General features: G+C 46.2%; 1 protein-coding gene across 2 annotated transcripts in view; it reads left to right on the top strand.

Moving 5' to 3' along the window:
• Positions 1-22,016, top strand: part of CSMD2 (CUB and Sushi multiple domains 2) — a 301,010-nt gene that overhangs the window by 54,839 nt on the left and 224,155 nt on the right. For both annotated transcript variants that reach the window (XM_085081419.1, XM_085081420.1), the window contains exons 3-4: positions 70-286; positions 15,895-16,007. In XM_085081419.1, the coding sequence (XP_084937545.1) occupies positions 70-286; positions 15,895-16,007 (330 nt within the window). The remainder of the gene's footprint in view (positions 1-69; positions 287-15,894; positions 16,008-22,016) is intronic.

Genomic DNA, 22,016 nt, shown 5'->3' with positions numbered 1-22,016 from the left:
GATGCTGAGGACATTCACCATTCACCTGCCGCCCTCTGACTTTGTGCTTTTGTCTTTTTCTCTCGGCAGCCCAGAACTGCAGCCACACATTGCAGGGCCCAAACGGGACAATACAGAGCCCAGGCTTCCCCTATGGATACCCCAATTATGCAAACTGCACGTGGACAATCACTGCTGAGGAGCAGAACAGGATACAGCTTGTTTTCCAGTCCTTTGCGTTAGAGGAAGATTTTGATGTATTATCCATCTACGATGGGCTGCCTCAGCAGGGGAATCTGAGAACGAGGTACAGTGATCATTACAGTCATGTTTATTAACATTTCCCCCCTTTCCTGCTGCTGGGATTGAGTCTGGCCTTGGATGTTTATGCTGCAGTAAACTGGCAGCTTTTCTCCATGAGCAGTTCTTACAGTTGTTTTGATTTCTGATCTCTGATAAGGCTTAAAATGTTTCTGTGAACGCCTGACAGTAATGATTTATCAGGAGTCATCGCAGACATGCAGAGGAGTTCATTAGGAGATGGAGCAGGAGGGAAGCAGAGTTAATGTGCAGAGTTTCCCTCAGTCCAAACGAGACTCTGAGAGGGGGAGGATGGGCTGTGGGGTTTAGTGACAGCTCTGCCAGATATTCTGTGGGTTTTCCCCCAAAATCTGGGCTGTTCCTTCACTCCCAGTCCATCCAGCAGCTGGACAGGGGGGATATTCCCTCATATTCCCTCACATCTGTCAGATCTCCTGGGGTGAGAAGTGTTCAGTAATCTGGTTTATAGGAAAAAATCTCCATGGATTCTCAAATGAGATTTCAGTGCTAATACAGAGTTCCCTGGGAGGCTGATTTGGATGTGTTGCTGTGGTGGCAAACATTGCATGACGGTGCATTTGGGGCAGGTGTTGTTGCCTTTTGTTGGTCTTAGAATTGTGAGGCAGAGAAGGGGTAAAAGGGTTTTAGCTTTTATTTTATTAGGATTTTAGGTGCACAGCTCTGCAAAGATGGAACACACCCAGATGCACACACTGTATGATGTGTATACAATTTTATGGACCTTGCAAATTATTATATCTGCCTAAAATCCCCCAATAGGAAACCTAATAAATGAAGTAATATGTTCCTCTAATCTAAGAATCTCTTCCCCAAACGAGGCTAGAGCTCAGTTTACAAAATCTGTTCCAGAGAGAAAGTTTCAACCAAGGTTAAAACCTCGAGTTTTTGATAGCACAGAGCTCTCTGGCTTCCTGCTGTGGATGCTGTTTGGTTTTTCTGCCTTGCAGAACTCTAAGCTAGAATATCAGACTGCAAAAATGACAAGCACGTAGGCTAAGGGTGTAGAGAATGCATCAAGGGTACAGAAAATATAAAAAGGGTATACAAAATGTATAAAAGGGTGTGTAAAAAGGCAAAAACTGTCTTTTTTGCGTGACCTCAGCCCTCCAGATGGAACCAGCTGGTGGCCCTGGGACACAACTGGGGGTGGCTGGTGGCAGCTTGAGCCTGACAGGAATTCATCCCAAAAATCAGTGAATCCAAGCTCTGTATCCCTGGCAATCGATTTCCCTTCAAACCACTCAAGTTCAGGACAAATCCATTGACCTCAGCGCCTTGTCTAACCTGAATAAAGGACCTGAGCTGCACCCTGGTGGAAATCAGCTCTTTATGCAGATTATTTCAGTTATGCAAATCAATCAGCTCTTCATCTGGCAACTGTGCTTGAGAATCACGTTAATTATGGGACCTCATTTAATCAGGAGGTGCAGTGCTTTGCTTTGGGGATAATGGAAAGGTGGAGAATTGGGGGTAAAATTCGGCTCAGGAAACTTTGTGTGGTGAGAAGTTGGTGAGAAGGAATAGTCTGGTTATAAATAAAAGTAACACAAAGGGACCTTCCAACTGTGAGCTGAGCTGTCTGACTGTCCCCTGATCCTCAGGAGAATTCCTGAATATTATTTTTGGTGCATTAATCTCACCTTATTAAACTCCAACTGTTGCCTTGCACTGGGTTATTTTTTTTTTCCCCTTCTTTCTCCCTTTTTTCTCTTTCCCATCCATTTTGCTTTTTTTCCCTTTCCCTGCCTGCTTTCCAAATGTTCTCAATTCATCACTGAGGCACAGCCCTGAAGATGGATGGCCACGTGCCACTCATCAGAAATCCAAAATGAGCTGTGAGCAAGGGGGAAACAAGGGATTTCTTCACTTTTTCCCCTCTCAAACTTACATTTTTGAGCATCGATTTTATATTTCAGGTCCCTCCCAACCCAGGCCATTCCAGGATTTCCTGGGAAGGGGTTAACGTTGTGTTCATGATGTGCTGGCAAACACCCTCTTGTCTTGCAATTTAATGTGGTGTGAAGGTTCCCTAATAGAATAAGAGCAGCCTTAATCCAATGAGGCATTTGCTAATAAACAGCTTTACTGGATATTAGGGAATTTGCGTTGCGTGTTTGTGATGAGGACGTGAATATTAAATGGGTTTCAGTGCCTTAATTTAGACATCCAGGGCTGTTGTCATCTCGCAGTGCCACGATTTTGCTTTGTTTGCTAAAATCAGAGCTCGTTTCCAAGTCTTTGCTATTTCAGCTTCTCTCGAATCATTGGGTTTTTAGAAGGCTGGAATGGTTTGGGTTGGGAGGAGCATCAAAGACCATCAAAGACCATCTTGTTCCATGGGCAGGGAAACTTTCCATGATCTCAGGTTGCTCCAACCTGCCTGGGACACTCCAGGGATCCAGGAGATCCCACAGCCTCTCTGGGAATCTGTGCCAGGACCTCCCCACCCTGCAGGGAAGGATTTTTTCCATGTTTACAACCTACATCTCCCTGTTTTCAGTTGGAACCCATTCCTCCTTGCCCACTAGAATTCTCCCAACTCCTGGCTTCCAGCAGGAACCACTGTGGGGGAATTTTCTGTGAAAACAGAGAGCTGTTGTGGCTGCAGATTTTTCTTTTCCTTGAGCAGCGCCATCAGGATTTGTTTCCTGTCCAGGATTTTCTCTTTTCTCTTCTCTTCTCTTCTCTTCTCTTCTCTTCTCTTCTCTTCTCTTCTCTCCTCTCTCCTCTCTCCTCTCTCCTCTCTCCTCTCTCCTCTTCTCTTCGCTTCTCTTCTCTCCTCTCCTCTCCTCTCCTCTCCTCTCCTCTCCTCTCCTCTCCTCTCCTCTCCTCTTCTCTTCCACCAAACCAGACTTTCCCAAATGCTCATCCTTCAAGTTCCCACCTCCTGTGGGATCAGGGAGTTGTGTGGATCCTGCTCTGCTGTTCAGTTATTCCAGAACACCTTTTCCCATTCCCATTGTGCCTCCTGATTGTGTCATTGTTCAGAGGTCGCTCCAATCAGCTTCCCTCCCTGATTGCCTTCCCACTGAGCTGGGCTCAGGAGCTCAGCACAGAGCTGGCTGCAGTTGGAATATTCCGAGTTATTTCTGGCTCGGAGCTCACTGTGGGATTTGGGACACTCTCTGCCCCTCTCTGTGTCACACTCGTTCTGTGACATAACCACAGTGCTGAACGACACAACCACGTGGTTGCTCACAGCTTTTTCATCTGCTGCTAATTTGCAGGACTCTTTTCATGTGAGGCTCTTAAATCAGTTGCAAATTCCCTTATTTGAAGCACTCAGATCCAGGGAGAACACATTTCAAGGCTCCCTGTAAGTCGGTCGTCGTAACTCCCTAATTCTGTTTTCCCAGTGAGATCTGGTGAATTTACACTCCAAATGGAAGTGGTCAACTTAGAAAATCAGATTTTTTTGGTTTTTTCCCCATTCCTAAGATGTTTAAAACTACATTGGGAAGCCCAGGGGATGGAATATGGGATGTTTCTACTGGGAGAGACTCCTCACTTGTAAATCTGCTGAGCAATGCTGGGGTTTCTAGGCTCTCCCAACCCTTGGGCTTCCCTTCCCGCCTGTTGTGGGCAGGGAATTGTGTTGTCCTCTGGTCTCTCCCCTGTTCAAACAAAATGTTTCAGTGCTGCTGAGTTTATTTGCCTGAGAGAACGTTTGTTTGAGGTTGTGCATCCAGAAAACAAACAACTCCCCGAGCCTCGGTTGTATTTCAGGCGTCACTCGGAGGTGTTTATTGACACAGCTGGGAGGAACCTTGGCATTCTGAGGAGCATTTGCAAAAATTCCTGTGTCTGCAGAGTGGGCAGGGTTTGGGGAAGTATTTTCCAGTGGTTCCTGCAAGGGGTTTATGTTCAGAGCAGAGAAATGCTGCTGCTGGCAGGGCTCTCTTCTCTTGCAGCTCACATCCCACATCGCATGGCATCTCCTGCGCCAGCTGCTCCCAGATCCCCATCCCTCTTAATTCCCAGATCCTCATCCCTCTTAGCTCCCAGATCCTCTCTTCCCTTCCAGATCCTCATCCCTCTTAGCTCCCAGATCCCCATCCCTCTTAGCTCCCAGATCCTCATCCCTTTTCCCTTCCAGATCCTCATCCCTCTTCTCTTCCAGATCCTCATCCTTCTTTCCTTCCAGATCCTCATCTCTTTTCCCTTGCAGATCCTCATCTCTTTTCCCTTGCAGATCCTCATCCCTCTTCCCTTCCAGTTCCTCATCCCTCTTCCCTTCCAGTTCCTCATCCTTCTTTCCTTCCAGATCCTCATATCTCTTCCCTTCCAAATCCTCTCTTCCCTTCCAGATCCTCATCTCTTTTCCCTTCCAGATCCTCATCTCTTTTCCCTTCCAGATCCTCATCTCTTTTCCCTTCCAGATCCTCATCCCTCTTAGCTCCCAGATCCTCATCCCTCTTCACTTCCAGATCTTCATCCTTCTTTCCTTCCAGATCCTCATCTCTTTTCCCTTTCAGATCCTCATCTCTTTTCCCTTCCAGATCCTCATCCCTCTTAGCTCCCAGATCCTCCTCCCTCTTCCCTTCCAGTTCCTCATCCCTTTTCCCTTCCAGATCCTCATCCTTCTTTCTTTCCAGATCCTCATCCTTATCCTTCTTTCCTTCCAGATCCTCATCTCTTTTCCCTTTCAGATCCTCATCTCTTTTCCCTTCCAGATCCTCATCCCTCTTAGCTCCCAGATCCTCATCCCTCTTCACTTCCAGATCCTCATCTCTCTTCCCCTCCAGATCCTCCTTCCTCTTCCCCTCCAGATCCTCCTCCCTCTGGAAGGATTCCCATCAACCTGAGCAGCTCAAAACCACATCCTGGGTTGGATTTAATAGCCTGGAAGTTGAAGGATTTTTGTTTGAACTCCAAAACGATGTGATCCTTGCGATAAGAGCGGAGTTATCAGCTGGCCTGACCTAATTAGGGCTGCACCAGGAATTACCTGCACCTCGCCTGTTTCTCTTGATAACCTTTTAATTACTCTTTGAAAAAGCAGCCTGGGCGACTTGTACTTAATTACCAATCAAGAGCACAAAGCTTTTGATCTTAAAAACAGCAAAAGGGAGGAGGAGGAGAGGAAGGGAGGAAGGGAACTGGGGAGGAGGGAGTTTCCCCAGCGTTCCTCTGGCTTGCAGAGATGCAAATTCGGGGTAAAACAACATTCTGGGGTTCAGTCCTGGTGAAGAAATTCCTGGAAAAATAGCATTTGCCGTCTGGGAATGCACAGAGCTTGTGTCAGGAGTTTGTGTTGAGTCACCTCTGGGCCTGTGACATATTCCTTTGTCACTGCCTCATGTCTCCAAGGTGACTACAGTTCTTTCTTGCTGAGGAGAAGGATAAATAAAGCAGAGGGCCAGCTAAATCCTTTGTCACCTTTCGTAAACATCCCAGCCCTACCTCCCTCCCTCTCCCCCTCAGCAGAGTCCTTTGTCACTTCCCATTAACTCCATGGGAAAAGAAACACAACAAAACCCCACTGAAATTTATGTTCTCCGCTTTGTAGGATAAAATCCACTTTTTTTTTTTGGTTTTTTTTTTCCCCCTGGGAAGAGCCATGTTCCAGCTCCTCCAGCAACTCCTGAACCCTTCATCAGTGTCCCTGTTTTGTTCTGGGGAAATGCTGAGTGTTTAAACTCTGTCTGCAGGATAATTGATGAAACTGGAGGTGAAAGTCTGGGAGAGGTAATGGAGTTAATGCCACTGCAGCAGGGCTCGGCAATTTCCACCAGCTCCACTCAGATTTTCCATATTTATTAGCAGGAGGTGCATCAGGAGGAGTGATAAAAGCAGCTGATTCAATCAGAGTGGGAGCTTTTGCCCTGGCACTGGGAGGAATATTTAGGTTTAGGAGGAGGCTTGGCATGGATATTTTGGCAGCTTCTGAAGAGGTGGGGATGGAGTGGTTTTGTCCTGGTTTAAGTTTAGGTTTAAGTTTAGGTTTCGGTTTAGGACCTGCAGTCACTTCTTCTCTCCCAGGTATGAGGTGAGGCACACAGAGGTGTCTCCTCAGGTGTTGCTGAAATTATTATTATTATTATTATTATTATTATTATTACTCAAATAATCTTTTCTTCCCCAAATTGGTTTTGTTTCCCCTCAAACTGCCAATTCCCCACGTTAACAGGGACAATCCCCAGCAAGCCCTGACAAACCCCTGGATCCCTGGAAGTGTCCAAGGGCAGCTTGGAGCACCCTGGGACAGTGGGAGGTGTCCCTGCCATGGCAGGGGTGGCACTGGGTGGCATTTAAGGTCCTCCCAACCCAAACCACTCAGGGACTCTCTGACTCTTGCTTTGAATGAAGGTATGTGAAGTGGATTAAGTGTGGAAAGATTTCCTGTAATTGGGCAGCACCTACAGGATTTTAATTAAGGCTCTGCCCTGGAAGAGCTTGTGATGGATCTGAGAGCTTTGGCTGCTGCTGGGGAGTGAGGCTGGAGGTTTTTAGGGTGACTTGAAGTCATGCATGGAAATTCTGGGGAGGATCATGGTGTCCTTCATCTTCCATTTCCACACAAATGGAAGCTGGAATTCTGTCCCTCTGGCCCTGGAGCTGTGGGGGAAAGGAGGGGAAAAGCCATGAGGTTTTTGTGGAGTTCCATATCAAGTTTACAATCCATTTATGATGTGTGGAAGAGCTGTTTAAAGTGACACAGCCACTGCAAGTCCCTCATTTCAGACCCAGCTGCCTCCATCCCTCAGCAGGAACAATTCCAGCACCAGTGGGGAGTTTTTTAGGGCCAGAGGGAGCGAAATGAGATTTTTTTTTTTAGCAGTGGAGGGAAAGAAATTGAACCAACCCATTGCCCTGGCTTGGTGCTTCTCATTTTTGGGTTGCTCTGGGAAGGAGCAGGGCAGGGTGAGGAGGGTGAAGGCAGCACAGGGATGCTTTGGTGGCTGAATTTGGGCAGAATTTTCACAAGGAGGTGGCTCCAGTCTGACCCTGCTTGTGTAAGAACCTTTCCCAAAACTCTCTGGACTTCATTAAGGCTTGAAAAGTGATTTTTCCCTTTTGATCCAGAGATTCTGCCATCAGTGAGCAGAGAAATGAGCACCTCCCAGGCTGGGATGTGGTGCCAGGATGGGGTGGGCAGTGCAGCAGTGGGTTTGGGGAAAGGCAGAGCTCTGGGATGTGCTGAGCATCCTTCCCAGGAGCAGAAATCAATCCTTCCCACAGCTCAGGAGCTGCTCTGCTCCCTGGGCAAATCCCTTATCAGCTTCCCCAGCTGGCAAACGCCATAATCCCAGAATCACAGAAAGCTGCTGGCCTGACAACTTCTCCATCCTGCTTTTCTTGCTGTTTCAAGCTGTTTCAGGCTGGAGGACATTAGATTTCTGCTCGGGGTTAGTGTGAATCCTGGGTTTTCCCAACACCTCCACCGTGGCAACACTTGCCGTCGCTCACCCCTTGCCCCGTGGTTAGCAATAAACAAACCTCGTGTGATTTCCAGGGGGTTCCAAGAACTTCTTTTTTCCCCATTTACTCGATTTCACACCCCTGGTGACTCTTTCCCTTTTTTCCCTCGTTGAAGAGAAAGACAGAAATAACCCAAATCTGCCACGTTTTGAATCGAAGCCGCTGAGCCGTGCTTGGGTTTTATCCAAACTTGTCTTTGTTTACTCGGAATGTCAGCTCGGATTTGCCAAGGGGTGACTGAGATTTGATGAACTTTTCTGTGGATTTGTGGGGTTTTTTTTCCTTCTTCTTGGCTTTGTCGGAACGAGGCTGAGAATAGAGGAGCCAAAGTTGGATTTTATGGAATTAGGAAAGGAAAGAAAAAAGGAAAGGAAAAAGGAAAGGAAAGGAAAAAGGAAAGGAAAGGAAAAAGGAAAGGAAAAAGGAAAGGAAAGGAAAAAGGAAAGGAAAGGAAAAAGGAAAGGAAAAAGGAAAGGAAAAAGGAAAGGAAAGGAAAAAGGAAAGGAAAGGAAAGGAGAAAGGAAAAAGGAAAGGAGAAAGGAAAAAGGAAAGGAGAAAGGAAAGGAAAGGAGAAAGGAAAGGGGAAAGGAAAGGAAAGGAAAAGAAAAGAAAAGAAAAGAAAAGAAAAGAAAAGAAAAGAAAAGAAAAGAAAAGAAAAGAAAAGAAAAGAAAAAAGAAAAGAAAAGAAAAAAGAAAAGAAAAGAAAAGAAAAGAAAAGAAAAGAAAAGAAAAGAAAAGAAAAGAAAAGAAAGGAAACTTCAAGCTCATCCAATTCCAGCTTCTCCCACTATCCCAGCTCCTTCCTGTGCTGGGACTGCAGGGTTGGAAGCCTCAGGTCTCACCTGAGTAGAGCAGAGGGGGGAAAAATCCCACTGCAACCCCAGAAAACCTTGGAAAAACAAGCCTGGAAGGGACGTGAGACAAATTATAAATCACATCCAACTCCATGCTCTTCCCACTCCATTGCATTGCATGGAAAATCAAATTTATTGAAATTTGATGCTCACTACCTGTCCCCAGCCTGAGCCATGAAGGCCTCATATATCTGAGCTGGCTGTGCTGCCTTTGGGCTCTATAAATAACACTTTTCTAGTGGGAATTGACCCAAACCCTGCTTTAAAGGAGTGGAGAAATCCATCCAGGCTGGGATTTATGAGCTCTGTCAGTGTCCCCCGAGCCCGTGGTGGTTAATGAAGCTTTGTCAGTGTCAGAGGTAAGCAAAGGGCTCCTGGGCCCTGATGGATTGGGCTTGGCTTGGGAAAAGGGAGGGAAGTGCCACTGATTGCTGTGCTAGAGAAAATTCCTGGGAATTTTCTGTGTGCTGGAGGAAATTCCTGGGAAAATCGGAGGTGGTTGTGGTACCAGGAGAGGTTAAGGAATGGAAAAAGTTGGGGTTTTTTGGTTGCTGTCGTGGTAAGAAAATAAAAAAGTAGGGAATGGATTTGATTCGTTTGGGGTCAGCTTTGTTCTCCAGCAGCTGGGATGGGAGAAAGTGAGATAGGAGAATATCCAAGGAGAATATCCAGGGAGTTGCTGTGCTTGGAGCAAGACAGGTGCTTGTTACTTGTCTGTCCATAGCCTGACTCCCAAAAAAAACAACAGTTTGGTTTTTTTGGTGGTGATTTGGGTTTTTTTGTTTGTTTGGGGGATTTTTTTTTTTGGATATTTTTATTTTGTTTTGTCAGGTTTTTTGTGGTTTTGTTTCTTTTTCAGATTTTTTTTTCTTGTTGTTTGTTGGTTGATTTTTGGTTTTTTTTGTTTGGCTTTTTTGAGTTTTGGGGTTTTCTTGGTTTGGCTTTTTTTGGTTGGGGTTTTTTTTTTTGTTTGGTTTTTTTGGGGTTTTTTTTTGTTTCATTTTTTGGTTTTTTTAGTTTGGTTTGGTTTGGGTTTTTTCCTTCGGTTTTTTGGTTTTTTTTTGTATTTTGGCCCAACCTCCAGCACATTGCCTAAACCCAACTGGGAACTACTTCAGCTGTTCCTGTATCCCTGCAGGATCCTTTCAAACCCATCTAGAGTTGGTTTTTTTTTGTCCAGAGCATCATTTCAGCCTCGCAGGGATCCAACAGCCAGGCCAGCAGTCTCAGTGACAGCAGCAAGCAGTGCCTGCAGCCAGAGCTGCCTTTTAAGTGTTGGAGAGCTGGGATTGCTCTCAGATCATGCTCTGCTTGTTTTATTGATGATTAATGAGAGCATTCGTGTTAATACAGCCTGGAAAAAAAAGCTGCCATCTCGCTGTAATTGGGTTTTTCTTTAATAAATACGGGGGAAATGGAATGGAGAAATTGCTGCCCCAGGAGAGAGAGAGAGTGGCTCCTCAGGTGGGGTCGTTTTGCACAGAAAACAGGGAAAGTTCTGCAGGAAAAAGGAGGATTTGGAGGAGATCTTAAACCTCTTCAGGATGAGGGATGATTTCTGAAATGAAAGCATTCCTAGAAATGACAAGCTGTTTGCTTTCCCCAGTGGACACTTTCCCCACCAGCAGCTGTGTCTTTACAGAAAATCATTCTGCCTCCTGTGCTGAGATCTGAGGTGGGATGGATCCCTGTGGGGAAATCCCTTGATCTCTTGCATTTGCTCTTTTATTCTTGGTGTTTTTTGGGGGAAAACATCTGGGAGTGACCACAGCTGGTGCTTGTTCCCAGCTTCCCCTGAGGGTTTAAATCCCAAATCTGCATCTCTCTGTATTCCTGAAGCAGCTGGGCTGCAGCAATCCTTCAGAGCGTGGAGGGAGTTGGAGATGTTGATTAACATCCCTTTTCTCGTGGATATTTTTCAGATTGAGCACCCAAAGGGAAAAGGAATATTCCCTGTCCCTGCTGCTCCTGCTTTCCTTGTGCACCAGCTGGACATGCACTCCATCCAGAGTCACCTGGAGCTCTTTCTGTTGGCCCAAATTGGGGATGGAGGAGTTGAATCCTTCAGGAATTCACCTCTCCAGCAGCTCCAGGTTGGCTTTGCCCTGTCAGCTGGCAGCAGTGGGAGAGTTGGAGCATTCCAGACTTTTTCCTCTCCACACTCAGTGACACAATCAGAATGGAGAGAAGGGAGGGGAAAAGCCAGGAGGTTTTTCTGGAGTTCTGTATCAAGTTTATCATCTTCTTCTGCTGTGTGGAAGAGAAAGAAGGAGCTGGACCTGGAGGATCCTTGTGGATCCATTCCAGCTTGGAATATTCTGTGAGCTCTCTGTCCCTCCTGGCCTGAGGATCCCAGAGCTGCACACAGCAGCCCAGATGTGCCTCCCAGGGCTGGACTGAGAGGCAGAAAATGGGGTTTTCAGGTTTTTCAGGGGTTTTCTCCTCCCTCCAACCTGCCCTAAAATGCTGATTCTCTCAGGACAATGCAGGGAGCCAGGATCCCCTCCCTCCAACCTGCCTGAAAATGCTGATTATCCCATGACAGAACAGGGGTGCCAGGTTGGCACTCAGGGCACGGTGCCATTCACCCTCCACACAGCACAGAATTTACCTCATTTGATGGGAAATTTTCCCTAATAGGTGCCTGTAAATGACAGTCAGGAAAAGCTCCCCAGCCTATGGGGCGCTGTAATTTAATGCTGGGTTAAATGACACAATCCAGTGCATTTTCATTAGCTGCTCTGAGACACTTGTGCAGCATTTCTGCTCTAAAGGCTGCCGGATTGCCAGCTGCAATAACTGTTTTGATTGCAGCCCGAGCTGGTGGTGGGCAGCCGACCAGAAAAAAGAATGGGCTGGGCTTTAATTATGGCACCTGCAGTCCCAAAGGGGATTCTGCGTCACCAGGAGTGGGACAGAGTTGTGTCACAGCCAGAGGGATGGGGAAATGTGCAACAGATGGGGCTGGGGGGGGTGTGGGAGAGGGTTGGGGGTCCTGGGGGAAAGGATGTTCAGGTGGGGCTGGAAGGAGGAGCAGTCAGGGGGTTTCTGGCTCCTTTGAGGGTGGAAGGGACAGTTTTCCATTGCTGATGACACATGGAGGGATCCTGTGGGGCTGGAGCTTGGCCAGGGAGGGGAATGGAGCTGGGGAACTCCTGAGGGAGCTGGGAAAGAGCTTAGCTTGGAGCAAAGGGGATCAGGGGGACCTGGTGGCTCTGACAGGAGGGGACAGCCAGGGGGGTCAGGCTGTGCTCCAGGGAACAGGGACAGGAGGAGAGGGAACAGCCTCAGGCTGGGCAGGGGAAGGTTAGGTTGGATTTTAGGGAAAATTCCTTCCTGGAAAAGATGGTCAGGCCTTGGAACTGCCCAGGGAGGTTTGGATTCCCCACCCTGCAGGTGACCAAGGAATGCCTGGCTGTGACACTGAGTGACAAGGTGGGGATGAGTCCCAGGTGTGACTCTGTGACCTTGGAGAGCTCCTCCACCCTCCCTGATCCTGAAAAGCATTGGGCATTGGGCACAGGGTGGGTTTGATGATCTTGGGGATTTTCCAGCCTCACTGATCCTTGGATTTTGGGATTCTGTCCCATCTGGATCCACAGCTGGGACCTCTCACCTGTGAAAGGTGCTTTTCCCTCCATCAGCTCTCCCAAAACTCTCCCAAAGCAGATTTCCTTGCTGCAGATTCCCTTTCCTGCTGCAGATCAGGAGCCAAACCAGCACCATTCTCACACATTCTGCACACCTGGAGCAGAACACGAGGAGTGCAACCAGAGCAAAGCATTCCTCCCTTGCTTTGTTTGCATCTATTGATTCCTTGCAAGGGCAAGCTTATCAAGAGCCATTTCTGGCGCTGGTTTCGTTTGGTTCCTCGCAGCAGGAGCAGAATTAAGCCAATGAAAAACACGTGGAGAACCTCACACAGTCAGTGCTGCCTCCAAGCACGTTGAGGGGATCATCACTCAGTAATCCATTTGGCCCAGAGGTACAGGAGGAATGCAGTATGATTATTCCTGCTGTTGTTGCTGCCCTCACCTTCTCCTTACAGCCCTTCATGAACACAAGGAATGGAGTTTTGCTGCTTTTTTTGGATTTTGTTGTGTGTGGATTTTGGTGATTGCTGCCCTGAAGATGGGTGATGTCAGAATTGCTGTTTGGTGGGGAATAATTCCATGTTCTCTCTGCCATCGGGTTCGTTGCCACGGTTTAAATCTCTCTGGGATGCAGATTTAGGGAGGAAAGCAAGAGGAGAGTTAGCATGGAGGATGTCCTGCCAATCCTGCCTGTCCTGGGGCTTTGGGACAGCAGAGCTGAGCTTTGAACGTGGACATTGGGAAATGGTTGTTCCTTCAAGGGGACACTGCCTGGGCTCTTGCTTGGGCAAGAAAAGGAGAAGGAAAAAAAGAGAAAGAAAAACAGAGAAGAAAAAAAATCCAGTTGTGTGTATTGGGTGGAGACTTCAGAAGAGAAGTTGATTTTATTGTGACTTCAGTGAGGAACTGGAGGGATTTCAGCTCATCTCCAGTGCAGGATTTCAGTGCAGGAGCAGCAGGGAGAGCTGAGGTGCTGGACAGAGATTTCCCTGACTGAAGCAGCATCTCCTGGTTTCAGCACTGAAACAATTCACGTTCTGTGGGCAGAGAAGGTGTTTGATGTCAGGGAAGCAGAATTTGGTGCTGCCAGGCAGCCCAAACTCCCCTGCTGGCTCTGGGGACACACAGGGAACCTCTGAGGATCACTGCCTGCAGAGCTGCTTGGCTTTATTAATTCCTAGAGCTTCCAGAAGCCCTGAGGTTCCCTGGAAATCATCTCCTCGGTCAGAGTGGGCTCTGTGCAAAGCCTCAGAACAAGCCCAGTGACAATTTCATGTCCTCCTGCACAGCACTGCTCTTTTAAAGCCCTCTAAGTGGAAAACACCAATTGTGTTGGGATAAATGCTCCGGGGCAGTGTTGTCTCAGGTTACACTTAATTCCTGGCGCTCCCTGGGGACAGCAGCACTCCTTCCAGGTAAAGGACGTGTTCTTGTTGCCCTGAATTAAAAGCAACATCCGCAAAGTGGGATCCTCTCAGAGCAGAGGCTGTGAGCTGAATCCACGATGGGAAAAGATCAGTTCAGAGGGAAAAAATCCACTTTGGATATCAAAAACCCCAAGCTGCATGAGCAAATCCCCGGGTGATGATCTGGGGTGGTCAGGGGAAGATAAATCAGCAATTTCTGCTTCCCACTGGCTGCTTTTTATTAAAGCTGCTGCAGGCATTTCCTGGATTTTTTTGAGTGCATGCATGTTTCGGGAGGCCACTCTAATTAAACCACCCAATTAATTACTAAAAACAGTGACACTTTTACTCAGCACAGTAAAAAACGAAATCCTTATGGATGCTGGAGCATTTCCTTGTTAATAAACAGGAGCAATTGTCCTTGCAGCTTGTCCAGCCTGTGGATTTGATGCCGAGGGCTGGGCAGTGCTGCTCTGCTGACATTCACACTTAAATCATGGGCTGGCAACTCGGAAAGCTCTGCCAATAACTGGAAATTTTGCTTCAATAAAGTTCTCAGGCAGAGCCCGTCAGCTTTCATCAGTCAGAGCTCAGTGTGTGTGAAATAATATTTAGGTTTGCTAGATTAGAGCTAGGGAGGGAAGAGAGAAGTTCCCTCGCTGGCTCAGGGGTTGGGGAGGAGTTGAAGGAGGAATTGCTTGGGCTGGGTGGGCAGAGGGATTTAAATGAATAAAACCCCAAAAGTGAAAGAATTAGGGTTTTATTCTCTGGATGCCTTTTTTCAATGTGAGGAGAGGAAATACCCTGAATTAAAGAGTGTTTACAGGTATTTCTTAAGGGGTCAGAGAGCTGTGAGTCTCAGTGTGGGATAAACCTCAGAGTGTGTTGTAAGAAGCTTTAAATTCTCTTTTTTTCCCTGTTTATCTCGTGCTGCTCCTGCCCTTGTGATCCCTTGAACACTCTTGATCTCCAATGATGCCGAGTTCCTTCCGTGGGTTGTAAAAATCTGGTTTTAGGGCAGCTCAGGGATTTCTCCTGAGTTCCTGTCCTCAGTAAAGGCAGGCAGGAGTTCAGGGTGGGATTGCTCTGAAGGAAATGTTCTGTCTGGAAATGTTCTGAAGGAAATGTTCTGTCTGGGAATCCCCTGTGAGGAGGAGGTTGGGAAGTTGTAAAACTGGAATTTTCGGGAATGTGCATCAGCTGCTCTGGGGATGGGGCAGGATCAGGGATTTGGTGTTTAGGATGAATGATGCTTGGTTGAAAATCATAAATAAACAGGTTTTATCGTAAAATCAGTTGTCATTTAGCCCTGAGTTGAGGAGGGTGGGAGAACAAGACATGTGGGTTGGGAGTTTCTGGATTTGTCCGTTTTTATTTTGTTCTTTTCACTCCTATTTGTGTCCAAATCCTGGGCAATTCCTCCTGTGCAGCTCCCAGATCATCTCACACTGGGATTTCATGGCTGTGAGTTTGGATTTTCACCTCAGGAAGGAGGTGTGAACCATCCCAGCCTTGTTGTGGTGCATTTTGGATCAAACCTCCATCCCTGGGCTTGTGCTGCCAGGGACAGCTGGGTGGGGAGAATTCCCAAAAACTTCCAGTTTTATCCTTGAATGAAGAATTCCCAGAAACTTCCAGTTTTATCCTTGAATGAAGAATTCCCAGAAACTTCCAGTTTTAACCTTGAATGGAGAATTCCTAAAAACTTCCAGTTTTATCCTTGAATGGAGAATTCCCAAAAACTTCCAGTTTTATCCTTGGTCAAACTGCAGAGCAAACACTCTCAAAGTGCCACATTGGTGACCTTTAATTAGTTGCCAACATCAATTTTTTGCCTGTTTTTGTGTTCAGTTTAATGCAGTTTTGTGGAATGCTTCAGGTATTTTTACTCCAAGGTTCCCCAAACCATTTTAAGCATCAGTGAACAATCCATCACCCCTTGTCCTCTGAATTGGTGCTTTTGATCAATTCTGCTAATTTCCTCTAACCTATCAAATTGCATTCACCCAGCTGGGGTTGGGTTTGGTGGATTTTTTTCCATAACTGCCCCTGGAGCTCTAGTAAAAATCCACTTTTCTATTACCTCCTGTGCTAAAATGACATCAAATTTCATTTCTAAGCTAAAAAAGGCAACAGAAGAGTGGGAGTGGAGAATTCCTGTGGGAATGGGAGATGGGAAAATCCTGGAATTTGCTGCTAGGTGTCTGTATGCTGCAATTCCCTCTCTGGACATGCAGGGCTCTTCCCAAATCCCATTTTTCCCAGGGCAGAGTGCTGATTGTGGGGTTTTTCTTCCAGGCTGACAGGATTCCAGCTGCCTGCTCCCATCGTCAGCTCTGGCCTGGTGCTGTCCCTGTGGCTCGTCAGCGACTACGCCGTCAGCGCCCAAGGCTTCCAGGCCACCTACGAGGGTGAGTCTGGGAACTCTGGAATTGCCCCTGGGTTGGGATTTGGGGTGGGGAACTGAGCTGCAGAGGCTGTGCTGGGATCAGGACATCAGTGGCTTGTTGGTGTGTTATTTCATTTTGGTTTTTTCGGTGTTGAAGTTTTGCTTTCCGTCTCGGCGCATCCTTGAAATTTTTCTTTTCGTCTCGGCGCATCCTTAAAAGTGTTCCCTGGCTGAATTCCCTGGAATATCTGGGAAGGGTGGGTGATTTGGGGTTGACAGTGGGATTTCCAGGAGCAATGTCCATGCAGCAGTAATGTCCATTGGAATTCCTGCACTTTTCCTTACATTCTCTTAGCCCATTTGTTATTTTGCTTTTCGCTGCCCCTTCCTCCCCAACTCCTCGGATTCCCCTGCTGTGTTTGGTGCCATAAATGATGCCCAGAGGTTGTTTTGGGGTGAAGGGTTGGGTGTTGAGGCTCAGAAGCCTCAGATATCTAGAAAAAGCTGTTTTCTGGTGGCACTCAGGTCACGAAGCTCCCTGGTGCTGCTGGGGAAATGACAAATTAACCATGGAAAAATCAACTTATGCTGCTGTTGATCGCTGAGCCTAAAATGCTATTCAGCTCCCCATAAATGGTTTTTTTATTTTTGGAGTGCTTAAAATTACCATTAAGGCTGAGAACTCCTTGTTAATGAGTCCAGCCAGCCAATTAGCCCGGCCATTAAACCAAGGAAATGCCTTCATTGAGGCGATGGTGGAGCCACTCAGCGTTTTGTGCACTCAGGAATTTAATTCTGCTCAAATCTCCTCTCATGTCTGATGGAAACCTCTGCTCTGGGATGGTTCTGTGGGTGCTGCAGTGATCTGTGGGGTCAGTGGGGTCAGCTGTGGGGTCAGAGCTCAGCCCAGGATTGACCCCTTGGCCCTATAAGGGGAGAGAGCAGCTCTGCTTATTGCCAGGGGCTGGGGGGACAGGGGAGGGTTGGGATGGGTGAGGATTTTGGGGACAGGAGAGGATTTTGGGATAGGAGAGGGTGTTGGGATGGATGTTGGGATAGGTGAAGATTTTGGGACAGGTGAGGATGCTGGGATGGATGTTGGGAGAGGTGAGGGTTTTGGGATAGATAAGGATTTTGGGATAGGAGAGGATGTTGGGATGGATGTTGAGGATGTCAGGACAGGGGAAGGTTTTGGGACATGTGAGGGTTTTGGGACAGGTTAGGATTTGGGGACAGGTGAGGGTTTTGGGATAGGAGAGGATGTTGGGATAAGTGAGGATGTTGGAATGGATGAGGGGGTTGGGATAGGTGAGGGTTTTGGGACAGGTGAGGATTTGGGGACAGGTAAAGGCTTTGGGACAGGTGAGGATGTTGGGACAGGAGGGTTTGGGGACAGTTGAGGATGTCAGGACAGGTGAAGCTTTTGGGGTAGATGAGGATATCAGAACAGATGAGGATATTAGGACAATTTAGGATGTCAGGACAGGTGGGGTTTTTGGGACAGGTGAGGATGTCAGGACGGAAAAATTTTGGGACATGTGAGGGTTTTGGGATAGGTGAGGGTTTGGGGACAGGTAAAGCTTTTGGGACAGGTGAGGATGTCAGTACAGGTGAGGTTTTTGGGACAAGTGAGGATGTTAGGACAAGTGAGGATATCAGGACAGATGAGCTCAACACCTCTGTGTAGAAAAGGCGAATCCATTCGCAAAACCTTCGTGCTTTTTCCCAAATTTTGCCAATTTTCCCATCTTTGCCCATCTGCAAATCCTCTGCTGGAGCAGCAGCTCTGTGCTGAGCAGCTGTGAGCTCACGTCACTCCCAAATCCTGGGCCAGAGCACACGCAGCTGCTTTTGCACTTCCTTGACATTTCCAGTTCATTTTTTTGGCATTTACACACAGCTCCTTGTACACTTTGTAATGTTTTTTTATTACCTCGATGCCGCAGGAAATCTTGTACAAAGGCTCACGCCAGGGCTGCCCTTTAGTCACACACATTTGCAATGATCCCCAGTTTATTTGCCTGGTGATTAGGAGGCTTTCCAGGCTGGAACTGAGGGGGAAAATAAATGTATTTAAAACTTAACCTGAGCCAGAGTGACAGAGAGAGCGCTGGCGTCAGTCAGAGATTTATTTGGAGGGAGGGAGAGTTGCTGGAAGTGCCACCCTGAGTCTGCCCCGAAGCAAAATAATCACTTTTTGGGGTTGTTAACTGAGGTGAGAAGTGTGGTTTGGAATGCTGTCTCGGTTTTTTTGGGAATCTGTGGCTCGGGGAAGAGGCTGGGATGTGCTAATTGCCATTGAAAGGCAGAGCAGTGCAGCAGAGTCCTGCAGGAAGTGGCTCTGGTGTGATCCGCTATCAAAGGCTGCTCGTTTATTCTCCTCCTCCTCCTCCCTCGGAGCCATCCTTGGGAAATGCACCAGAAAGAAACAGGAGCTGAAAATTGGAACAAAAGCTCGCAGGAACTTTTTTCTTTTTTTTTTTAAAAAAAAAAGACAGGAAGAAAGTACAGTTGGAGGCATCAAAGTGACACGAAAACACTGTGCTCACACTGATGTCTGCTCTGCTCTGACCCTCTGGGAAATGCATCAGTGGAGGTTGGTGGTGGTTGAGGGAATATTTTGCTGCTTTTTTCTGGGGATTTGGGGAGGAGATGGATGAGATCTGCACCAGGAGTGTGCTGGTAGGGATACAGATGTGTCCTGTGAATTCCCAGAGTCTGTCCTGTGAATTCCCAGAGTGTGTCCTGTGAATTCCTGGTGTGTGTCTGTGAATTTCCATGGTGTGTCCTGAGCATTCCCAGAGTCTGTCCTGGGAATTCCTGGTGTCCCAGCTCGTCTGGATGTGGCTCTGAGACACAGGGAGGCTCTGCAGGGCTGGAGATCAGTGAAATGCCATTTGGCACTGTGAGAATCCCAGGATCTCTGAGGCTGGAAAAGCTCTCCAAGGTTATCAACTCCACCCTGTGCCCAAAGCCACCTTGTCCCCAGCCCAGAGCCCTCAGTGCCACAGCCAGGAATTCCTTGGTCACCTCCAGGGATGGGGAATCCAAACCTCCCTGGGCAGCTCCAATGCTTGACCAGCCTTTCCATGAGGAAATTCCTCCTGATATCCACCCTGAGCCTCCCCTGGCCCAGCCTGAGGCAGCAGGATTTGAGGAATAACAGCCCCAGGAGCTGGAAAAGCAGCAGAATTTGGGGAATAACAGCCCCAGGAGCTCGAGGTGCAGAGGAATTTCAGGAGAAACAGCTCCAGGAGCTGGAGGTGAAATGGGATTTGAGGAATATCAGCCCCAGGAGCTGGAAAAGCAGCAGAATTTGGGGAATAACAGCCCCAGGAGCTGGAGGAACAGTAGGATTTGAGGAATAACAACCCCAGGAGCTGGAGAAGCAGTAGGATTTGAGGAATAACAGCTCCAGGAGCTGGAGTAACAGCAGGATTTGAGGAATAACAACCCCAGTCCTTCTCAGTCTCATGGTTTTGGGACTTCCCTCCATCCCTGTGCTGCAGGATCTCCCCTAATCCTCTCTCCATTTCCTCACCCTGTGCTCCTGTCTGCCCTCATTCCCTAGTGTGAGGCTGCAAATCCCATTCTGCTGCAAATCTCTCCAAATCTCATCCCAGAGCTCAGCAAACAGCAGGGATTTGGTGCTCATTTGGTGCCAGGGTGGGAAAAGGCAAAGGCTGGTGCTGCTTTGGGGTTTGAGGGTTTTGGGGTTTGAAGGTTTTGGGGTTTGAGGGTTTTGGGGTTTGAAGGTTTTGGGGTCTCTGCCCAGATGTGGCACAGCTGGTTCTGCACCCTCACCTTGCTGAATTTGCAGCTCCCAAGTGGCCCAAAGAGCTCAGGATGTTCCTCGTTGTGAAAATTTGTGTTCCTGGCTGCACACAGAGCTGTGAGGCTTGAAAATCCAGGAACAGACCTCCCAAAAATCCCGTTTTTGTGAGAGGAAACGCAGCACAAATCAGTGGGTTTAGTGGACGAGCTGGAAAAAGAAAAGAGGGCAAACATGGCAGGACCAGTGGGAGTGAAAAATTGTCAGCTTTTTCTTGGGGAATTGGGAGAACAGAGAGAATTTCATTTCCATTTCAAGAAAATACTTTGATCTGGAGGTAATTTTTTTACTTATGAGCTTCTTGCACGGAGCAGCAGCAGTTCAGGGAGCTCAGTTTCAGCACGTCTCATTGAGAAAATATTGAAATTAAGTGCTTTCATGCTTTCAGCATCCCTAAATTTGTTTTCTCTCCCTGTTAACTGTCCCTTGAATTCAACATGATTTCCCAATTAGCCCTGTTCACCCTCAGACTGGGGGATTTTTCCTTCTTTTATGGCTAAATGATCCTTCTCCCCACCCCAGCCCAGCTGTGGAGTCCTGAATTCTGGTTCAGCTGCAGAATTTCGGAGACAGCTATAAATAATCCCAGTTCAATTCGCCTGGGACGTGAATCTTGACAGCCTCAGCTGGTGAAAAATCTCCCTGAAAATGCAGAAATGGCCAATTTTGGCATTTCTTGCTTGCCCTGGAAGGTGTGTGAGGCTGATGGGATATCCAGGATGTTCCTGGAGTGCAGAGGGGATGAATTCCTCTCTCTGCTGCCTCCTCACACCTGAGGAATGCACTCAGAGGTGACTTCAAATCAAGTGGGCAAGTCTGGGACAGCGAGAGGGAAAGGGACACAAACTCCATGGAAATAGTGAATAAAGCAGGGATGGAGAGCAGGGGGTTGATTTGTTTATTAATGATGGGATAAAACAAGATTAAATCAATGAAATTAAATTATTATTAATTTAATAGTAAATTACCATCACCTCTGGGTGCTGGGTTAAAGCAGAGGGTGACAAATAGAAAGGGATTTAGGGAAAAACACAGAATTATGTGAATTATGTGGGCTGGAAAACACCTCTCAAGTCCAACCTTGGACCAACACCCAGAGCTTAGGGTTGTATTTTTATTTATGTTGTTGTCAGGACACAATTTATAAATATACCTGTAGATATATAGATATAGATATGGATATAGATATATATAGATATGGATATAGATATATATAAATATATGGATATATATAGAGATATAGATATATAGATATAGATAGATATATAGATATAGATAGATATATAGATATATAGATAGATATATAGATATATAGATATATAGATATATAGATATATAGATATGGATATACATAGATACATGTACATATCTAAGTATTTATATATATATGTGTATATATATATATCCCTCTGCTTCTACAGATAGATTTATAAATTGTCCTGAAATATGTATATGTATATGCAAATATATATGTATATATGTATATATGTATATATATGTAACTATACATACGTGTATATATAAATATATATGTGTATATATATATACACATACATATATATACATATATGTGTGTGTATATATATTTTTATATATATATGCATATGTGTATATATATGTATATGTATATATACATATATGTATATATATACACATATATATGCATACGTACATATATATATAATTTATTAATTTATACAATTTATACAATGTACAACTTATAAATTGGCCTGAAATATGTATATATATATGTAAATATATATGTATATACATGTAAATATACATATGTACATATAAATATATATATGTGTGTGTATGTACACATACATATATATATATAGACATATATATGTGTGTATATATATTTTTTTTATATTGGTATATGTACATATACACACACATATATATGCATATATACATATATATATATATATATACTCACATACATACATATATATATATATATATATACACACATATACAGGTTGTACTCCCTGACATCCTGTGGTGGCTGGACAGTCAGGAAAATAATTCCTAAATACCCCACTGAATCTTCCCTACCACTAAATATCCCAAATATTCCCAAGCAGAGAGCTCAGCGCTGGCGTTGTTAATTAACAAAAACCAAGTTTGTAGCCCTTCCTTCACAGCTTGTGGTGCTAAAGCCACGGATCAGAACAGCCCAGCAAGCCATAAAAT

This window comes from Lichenostomus cassidix, chromosome 23 (assembly GCF_008360975.1).
Source record: "Lichenostomus cassidix isolate B80296 chromosome 23, HeHo_3.0, whole genome shotgun sequence".
NCBI lineage: Eukaryota > Metazoa > Chordata > Aves > Passeriformes > Meliphagidae > Lichenostomus > Lichenostomus cassidix.
The sequence above is the reverse complement of the archived record's forward strand: the minus strand, read 5'-3'. Positions and strand labels throughout refer to the sequence as shown.